General features: G+C 40.6%; 1 protein-coding gene across 1 annotated transcript in view; it reads left to right on the top strand.

Annotated features, from left to right (window-relative positions):
• LOC109237247 overlaps positions 1 to 2,806 on the top strand; it is a 37,392-nt gene extending 34,586 nt beyond the window's left edge. The window contains exons 3-4 of the mRNA XM_019403530.1: positions 2,660 to 2,718; positions 2,800 to 2,806. Of these exons, the coding sequence (XP_019259075.1) occupies positions 2,660 to 2,718; positions 2,800 to 2,806 (66 nt within the window). The remainder of the gene's footprint in view (positions 1 to 2,659; positions 2,719 to 2,799) is intronic.

A 9,672-nucleotide genomic window follows, 5' to 3' on the forward strand; every position in this document is an offset into this window, starting at 1 on the left:
AGAATAAAAAGGGGGTTCAAAGAAAAGCAAAGAATGAAAGGTGTGAAAAGTTGAAAAAGGAGAAAAGGTTTGAAATGCATAAGAAAGAGTGACAGTGTGTCTCTCTAACCCCTCAGAAAGAAGTGCAATGACTCAAAGAGTCAAGTGAATGGATGCCAAATGAATAAAAAGAAGTGTTTAAGGGAAGATGGACCTACTTAGACCAAAACATTTCCTACCCTGAACCAAAAGCCTTCACAATGTCTCCACAAAAGCCCTATATGATCTTGAGTTGAATGAAGCTTACATTAGTGGATACTCACATAAGGGGCAAACATATGGTACCTAGAGCCGGACTTGTGGCTTTTTCTTGAGAGAGATGAGTGAACTTCCATTTACCTCGTTCTGAGTGCCATTATTCTAAAGGTGAAGTTAGCTTAGGGAGAGTTGAGGATGCGTGAGTTTGGGTTCCACAATGACTAAAGTAATAGAAAGAGTCCTTTGATATGTTGAGTCAACCCTTGATGCTCTTGTGCCACACTTGATCCATGGTGTTTTCAAAGAGTAAATGTTGTTAATGATTCATGTGTATTGAGGGCAATTGTTAGTCCCAATTCAGGCAAGTTGAGGTCACTTTAGGACATCTGAAAATTTCTTGGACATTCTCTTAAGGGGTGAGTCTTATTTTGTTTGCTTGAGGACAAGAAAAATCTTAAGTTTGGGGGAGTTGATAACTAGGGATTTTGACGCATTTTATACTCCTTCTTGCTTATGCTTTGATTAGAAATTCATACAAAATAGTTCCAAAAGGCTCACAAGTTATGCTTGATTGCAGGTTTGATCAACAAAGTGACAAGATGTCAAAAATCAGTTCAAAAGGAGTGAAACTTGCACAAGCGCCAAAGACAAGACAAAGCTCAGGCTAAATAAGGCCAGTGCGGCCGCACTACATTCTGTGCGGTGCGCGCTGGGAGATTCAGAGAGGTGGATTTTCAGGTCAAGAGGCAGTGCGGCCGCACTACGATTTTGTGCGGTCCGCACTGAGATCAACGCGGTCGCAGTCCATTCTCTGCGGTCCGCAGTGAGGAGACTCAGAGAGCTGCAATTTCAGGATGTCAAGCCAATGCGGTCCGCGGTCCTTTTTATGCGGACCGCACTAGAAGCCTCCGCGGCCGCAGTCCATTCTCTGCGGTCCGCGATGCCAAGGTTCAGAGAGCAGTTTTCATGTCCAAAGCCCTAGTGCGGACCGCGATCCATTTTGTGCGGTCCGCACTAACCCCGTATGGGCATTTTTGTCCAGAATTATCAGCTTAGTATAAATAGCTTCTTTTCCATTTTTAGGTCAAGCGGATAGTATCAGAACATAGTTGCGCTCGTGACTTCATTTTTCTTAGCTATTTTGGGCAATTTTATCTTCATTTCAACATTAAATCTTCTAGTTTATCTTAGTAATTAATTAATATGAATTGTTCTTCATCTATTTCTTGCTTTTCTTCTTTAAATATGAGTAGCTAGACCCATAATCTAGGGTTGTGGCTCAACCCTAGTGTGGGTAATTGATGGGTCTTGAATTTCAGGGCTAGATTGACTATGGGTGTTTGATATTTGGGCAAATTTCATGGTTAATTGCTGAATTAGTGGTTGCAAACACTAGTTTGTGTTTAGTTGACTTGAGCTCTTCTTGAGAAAAAGAGCCTAAGTCTCCGAAATTGGTCCACCAAGGAATTAGAGCGTACTCAAGAGATTGATAGCCCCAATTGAAGGGTTAAACCTCGAGAGAGTAATACCCGATTTGAACCCTAGTTGCTCGTGCAAATTTACATACCCAATTGGTCTTGAGAAAGCCAATTCGGGCAAAATCACTCGAACCACCGAGAGGTGTAGAGTGGGTAAAGTCGTGCAACGGTTATATCATACTCCCCAAATATGTCAAACGTGCCTTAGATTCAAGTACCCGTCAATTGACCACCTAGGCGGAAGTCACTACCCTAGTGCCTTTTTAACCTATTTGAACAACTCGTAGCATTATAACTCTTAGCATAATTTAGTTGCAATTACCATTTGTAGTTTGATAATAGTAGAAGTAAACAAAAACCTCAAAAATGTTTAGGAGTGCAATTTGGAACATATACGTGACTCTACGCTAGATAGATAGTCGATTCCAAATTCTAGCTCTCTGTGGATATCGATCCCGACCCTAAATCGGGTAAAAGCTGCTCCGACCCTCTCTCGCTAATTAATTAGTAGTGCGGAGTAGGCCGCGAACATGTATTTATTTTGGGACTACAGAACGGTATTCCGGGAGATCCCCCCTGCATATTTATTTTGGGACTAGGGAAGGGTATTCCGAGAGATCCCCCTGCATATTTATTTTAGGACTACGGAACGGTATTCCAGGAGATCCCCCTGCATATTTACGTTTGGGACTACGAGACGGTATCTCGGGAGATCCCTCTGTTATTTCCGTGTACTGTACTGTTATCCTTCTGTGATTTCCTTCTGATTAAATTTCAGTAATTTATATTACTGCGATATTTTTGTTCCGTCTTATTTTCTATATATGTACCAGTAGGGCCCTGACCTGACCTCGTCACTACTCGATCGAGGTTAGGCTTGGCACTTACTGGGTACCGTTGTAGTGTACTCATGCTACTCTTCTGCACATGTTTTTCGTGTGCAGATCCAGGTACTTCTTACCAGCCATGTCTTCAGTGAGCAGCGACAATTGGAGACTTCAAGGTATATCTGCCGCATCTGCAGACCTCGGAGTCGTCCTCTATTCTCCCTTATGTCCATTATCTTCTGTACTTCTTTTGTTAGATTCTGATGTATAAAGATACTAGTTTTTCTTCTGTAGCTTGTGACTCATGATATTCCGGGTTTTGGGAAGTCTGTGTAGTATTGAGGAGTTGGTTATTGTACATGCCGAGCTGGATGGTTATCAGTTATGTTATTATTGTTGCAGTTAGTTGTGAGTTTTACTTTTGTTCCCGTTATTTCTGTAATTCTTTAGGCTTACCTAGTCGTAGAGACTAGGTGCCGTCACGACATCTTCCGGGGAGGGGTAAATTGGTCGTGACAAGAATGAAATTAAAAAACATAAAATTTAACGTTGTTTCTTATATCTATGAACTCTTATGATTTATGAATGATGTGAGACGTTTAATTAATTTTTTATATAAAGTATCTCTTTCAATTTTGTGGCCCCTCCATATTCTTTTAAAGTGTTAATCTTTATTTTCTAATATAAGCGTAATCACGATTTTAAATAATGTTTTAGAAGGTATGATGATTAATTTTTTACTTCTCCACAATATAATACTGAGTTGAGCTACATTGAATGAAATAGTGAGTGTATTAAAATAAATAAGATTATGTCTTACCTGAAAAATTGACCCACAATATAATATTTGAGAAATATTTATCATCATAACAACCTCAACATGTAAAAAATTTAAATTACTATTTTTTCTATTACAAATGCATCGAACAATATTATATTCACTTATTCTGGAGTAAATTGAATAACCAACTTGTAAGTTAAATATGAATATTTTTATTCCTAACCTGTCCTCACTTCTCTTACGGAATCAATAACTAGTCTCTTGACATATGTTTTGTACTTATATCCAATTTGACATTAGAAAATTAGTTATCTAAACAAAAAATCACTAAAATAGAATTAAAGTACATAAAAATTGATCGTTATTGCTAATTTCTATGATTCCTGATTAATGACGTCGCATAACATTGAATAGGAAAGAAATAAAGGTACAAACCTTAAAAGGATCAATTAGCACGATGAGGAATCAAGAAGGGAAGTGTTCCTAACAATCTTGTAGCCTCTCGAAGATAAGTTCAGACATCTCGTTACCGATCCACAAGACTCTACTAGACTCGCTCATGACTTGTGAGATCTAAGTGAACCTACTGCTCTGATACCATGTTGTCACGACCCAAAATTCGTTAAAGGACGTGATGGCGCCGGACACCACTGTTAGGCAAGCCAACACTAAATAGTTGATTAAAATTCTCATCTTTATATTTTTGAGATCATAAATTTCCTTCAACTTAACTAGTAAAAGATGAACTTTATAGAATAATAATAATGTTTTCCAATTTCAATACTGAATATACCATCATCATCCTAGAACCCGGTGTCACGAGTGCATGAGCATTTACTAGGAATTAAAATAAAATACAATAACTATCCGGAATATAAATTTGGACAAAAAAGAAAAATACAAGTACTCTGAAGGAGACCCTGCTGGTTGTGGATCGTGTCATGAGATGCAGCTCACCTAAGTCCCCATATCAACCATGCCGCTGCGCCCACAAGCCCACTAGACGTACATGTGCCTGTACAACAAAATGTACAGCCAGTGTAGTATGAGTACGAAAACAACGCGTATCCAGTAAGTATCCAGTCTAATCTCGAAGAAGTAATGACGAGAGGTCGACTCCGACACTTACTATGGCCAACAATAATATACCGATAATATGATAAATTATGAATTTCTTTAAGGTGACTGTAAACTCAATAACATGAAGTAGGTAAACAATTCTTTTGTTAATAGGAGATTTTCAAATTAATTTTGATCTTTTAACAATTTATATCTCCGGCCAATGATGCCACATCAATTATCAAAAATTCCAAAGCAGTCAATTAAGTCATGCGCATATCATGCCGAGGTCGTACGACCCAATCCAATATAATATTTAAATTGTGCACTGTCGAGGGTCGAACGGCGCGAACCATAGATGCATCTATTTACCTCGCTCGCGAATCATTCATGCGATGCGGTCAGATATAAATTTAAGGAATTACCCCGCTCGTGGATCATACATACGACGCGGTCAATATAAATTTAAGGAGTTTCCCGCTCGCGGATCATACTTACGATGCGGTCAAATATAAATTTATCATTAAATCATAACCCTTTCTTGATTCTTTTCAAAATAAAGACAATTCAACTTGAAACTTCTGAATCCTTAAAAATCCTCGACTTAGTTCTATTTGATACAATTAGCAAATATAATGAAGTAACGGTGTCCATAAAGCATGGTGTAAACCTAAAACTACCCGGACATAAACAGGAATAGTAGTTACGTGCGGACTCTCTTCACCTCGTGCGTACGTAGCCCCCACAAATAGAAATACAAATCGAATCATTTCACCTATGGGGTAAATTCCCTCTTACAAGGTTAGAAAGGAGACTTACCTCGCTTCGAAATTCTATAACCGGCTCCAACATCGCTCTAACACCTCAAACCGATGTCCGTCGCTCCAAAACTAGTCAAGCAATGTGCAAACAATAAAAATATACTCTAATACTCATAATAAATCAATTTGTAACAACTCCAAACTCCACTCGAAAAGTCAATAAAGTCAACCATCGGGCCTACGTGCCCGTATTCCAAAAATTATTGAAAATAAATAGTACTCATAACTCATATGGTCTATATCCAGAAATTCATACAATTTCGTCCATGAATCGACCCTCAAATCAAGAATTTACCATTTTTCAACTTTGGGGCCCAAAATCCCAATTTCGACAATCTGAATATGGCTAAAAATAGAAACCAACAGAAATAATAATGGATAAACATCTAAACAAAGGTCAGATATTTACCTCCTTGTTGAGACAAGAAAAACACCGCAAAAATCACCTCAAACAGAGCTCTAGAATTCAAGATACACCCAAAATACTAAAATTCTCGGTTTAAAACACTGTCCAGGCGATTTTTATTCATCACCTTCGCGGGAGACCTTCACGTTCGCGAAGAGCAATTTTTCGCTTGGAACGGCCAACCCAGAAATCCTTGTTCGTGTTCGCGAAGAACAAATCTTTGCACCAGGAACCAGCAATTTTGTCCGACACGGAAGTGGGTATAACTTTCTCATACGATATCGAAATTTGACGATCTTGTTGCTATGGCTCCATAATTACGATATGGATCTAATGGTTCAATCTAATCACAAATCAAAGGTAATTTTCTCAATATATTGCCCTTTATGCCCAAAGAAACAGAACTGAAACATCCAATAAGAGCGTGATACAACCCAAACACCTCCGAAACATACTCGAGGCCCCCGGGACCCCGTCCAATCACACAAACCAGCCCCATTACATAATATGGACCCGCTCGTGCCCTCAAATCACATCAAACAACATCAAAATCATGAATCGCACCCCAATTCAAGCTTAATGAACTTTATAACTTCCAACTTCCACATTCGAAGCCGACACCTATCAAATCACGTCGGATCGACCTTAAATTTTGCACACAAGTCACATTTGACATTACGGACCTACTCCAACTTCCAGAATCGGAATCCGAACCCGATATCAAAAAGTCCACTTCCGGTCAAACTCCTCAAAAACCTTCGAATTTCTAACTTTTGCCAAATGAACCCAAAATGACCTACGGACCTCTGAATCCACTTCCGGACGCGCTCCCAACACCAGAATCACCATACGGAGCTATTACCAAATTTGGAATCCCAAACGGACATCGATAACATTGAAATGCACTTCAACCCAAATTTATAAAATTCTTCCAAAATGCTAACTTCCACAATAGGTGCCAAAACGCTCCCAGTTCATCCAAAACCCGATCCGGACATACACCCAAGTCCAAAATCATCATAAGAACCTATTGGAACCTTCAAATCCCGATTCTGAGATTGTTTACTCAAAATCCAACCTTAGTCAGAATCTTCCAACTTAAAGCTTCCGAAACGAGAATTCTCTCTTCAAATCAACTCCGAACTTTGATAATTTCAATTCAGACCATGCGAAGAAGTCGTAATACCTGAAGTGAAGATGCTCGTGACCTCAAACCGCCGAACGACATGCTAGATCTCAAAACGACCGGTCGGGTCGTTACAATAGCCACGTGGGAGTCTGAGTCCAACATGTGGAGTAGATATCCACACCTTTTCACTAGTCCAAGTACCTTTCTATATCCGTTCAAGGACGAACATTTGTTTTAGAGGTAGAGAATGTGATGACCCAATAGGTGATTTCTTATTTTATCCTTCATTTCTGTATTTCGAGACCTCGAATAGCACCGTTTAGTCTTTCTCGATTTGCATACGTAGTTCGTATCTTTTTCTGGAATAATTTTTATGTGAAAAATTTAAGAAAATGTGGATTTTAGCTTTGAAAAATAATTTAAGTTGACTACGGTCAATATTTGGTGTACACGAACCCGGATCAGTATTTTGACAATCCCGGTGGGTACGTATCGTGATTTGTGACTTGGGCGTATGTCCGAAATTAAATTCAAAAGTCCCTAATTTGATTTAGCGTGATTTGTTGAAAACTAGTAATTTGAAGGTTTAAAGAATTCCTAAGTTTTACCGTAGGTTGACTTTATTGTTATAGGGTTCGGATTTCAGTTCCGGAACTTGGTATAAGTTCATTTCACTATTTATGACTTGCCTGCAAAATTTTGGTACAAAATGGAGTTGATTCGACGTGATTCGGATGCCCGGTTGTAAATTTGAAAGTTCTTAAGTTTCTTTGAAAATTTCATGCATTCTAATGTCCGATTCGTAGTTCTAGGTGTTATTTTGGTGCTTTGATCGCGCGAGCAAGTTCGTATATGTTATTACACTTGTGTGCATGTTTGGTTTGGAACTCGAGAGGCTCTAGTGAGTTTTGGATAGGGTACGGATTGATTGAACTTAGAAGAATTTTTGGTTTTAGAGATTCTGGTGTCTCATGCTTTGTTCTTGGCGATCACGAAGCCACTCTTGCGATCGCAAAGGGTAACCTGGGATTTTCTCTATGCGAACGCGAGGTTGAGGTCGCGAACGCAAAGCAGTGGTGGGATCAACCTTTGGAACACGACCAATACCATGCGAATGCGATGGGTAACGGCTTGGGAGGGGATCTACTGAGTGTTCTATGTGAACACGACCCGTGGTTCGCGAACGCGAAGGGGATCTCCTGAGTGTTCTACGCGAACACGATTCGTGGCTCGCGAACGCGAAGGCCATAGGGGAGAAGCCTTTGCGAACGTGTAGGCCAATAGGGATGATGTGCTTCGCGATCGCGTCAGGTCCTTCGCGAACGCAATGAAGACCTGATGCCCAGTCAATTAAATATTCCAAAGTCAGGATTTTTCTTCATTTTTCAACATCTCTACATTTGAACTCGGCCTATAGGCGATTTTGAAGAGGAATTTCATCCCCACCTCATAGGTTAGTAGATTTTAACTCATTTCCTTCTATTTCCTCAATCTCTACTCCTTTCAGAATCATTTAAGAAGTTAACTCAATCTCGCTTCTTCTCAAAACAAACAATAAATATAATTTAACAAAAATATCAACAAGGCATGATGTAAGCCTAAAATTACCCGGACATAGGCATAGCTAGTAACTACGTACGGAATCTCGTCACCTCGTGCGTACGCAGCCCCCACAATTAGAAGCACATAATAATTTAGTCCACTTATGGGGTTAATTCCCTCTTACAAGGTTAGAAAGGAGACTCACCTTGCTCCGAAGTTCCATAACCGGCTTTCAAGCCCTCCCGACGACTCAAACCGATGCCTAACGCTGCAAAACCCATTATGATTGATGAAGATGGCACTCCAATGTGCTCCAAAATCGGCTCCCACGGGCGAAAATGAAAAGAAATAGAGCCAACCCCTCGTTTTAAAAGAGGAACTGCCCAGCCCCGATTTTCGCACCTGTGGTCACTTGACCGCTTCTGCGGTTTCGTAAGTGCTACCGCTTTTGCGGCCTTCCACCAGATCCCTCAACTCCGCATCGGTGGCGCCCATCCGCTTCTGCGCCTCCGCTTTTGCGGCTCCACACGTGCAGGTGCCGTCCCGATTTTGCGGAACTCGACCGCATCTGCTGTCCATGCCTTCTCCAGCAAAAATTCGCTTCTGCGAGTCCTTTCCCTCACCTACAGGCTCGCATCTGCGGCCCTCTTCATGCAGGTGCGGTTACACCAGATGTTCAGCTGCTTCAGTTTTTCCTCAACTTCAAATTTCAATCCCTTAACCACCCGGAATCCATTCGAGGCCCCCGGGACCCCGTCCACTCACACCAACCAGCTCCAAAACACAATGCGGACCTACTCGAGGCCTCAAATCACATCAAACAAGGCTAAAACCATGAATCACACTCCAATTCAAGCTTTTTGAACTTTAGAACTTCAAACTTCTATATTTGATGCCGAAACCTATCAAATCACGTCCGATTGACCTCAAATTTTGCACACAAGTCATATTCGACATTACAGACCTACTCCAACTTCCAGAACCCGAATTCGACCCCGATATCAAAAAGTCCACTTTCGATCAAACTTCTCAAAAACATTCAAATTTCTAACTTTCGCCAAACGACTCCAAAATGACCTACGGGCCTCCGAATCCACTTTCGGAAGCGCTCCCAATACGAGAATCACCATATGGAGCTATTCCCAGACTCAGAATCGCAAAGGGACATCGATAACACTGAAATGCACTGCAACCCAAATTCATGAAATTCTTCCCAAAATGCTAACTTCCACGATAGGCGCCGAAACGCTCTCGGGTCATCCAAAACTCAATCCTGACATACGCCCGAGTCCGGAATCATCATACGAACCTGTTGGAACTTTCAAATCCCGATTCCGAGGTTGTTTACTCAAAATCAACCCTTAGCCAGATTCTTCCAACTTTAAGCTTCCG

The sequence above is a fragment of the Nicotiana attenuata genome, chromosome 1, assembly GCF_001879085.1.
Source record: "Nicotiana attenuata strain UT chromosome 1, NIATTr2, whole genome shotgun sequence".
Classification (NCBI taxonomy): Eukaryota; Viridiplantae; Streptophyta; class Magnoliopsida; order Solanales; family Solanaceae; genus Nicotiana; species Nicotiana attenuata.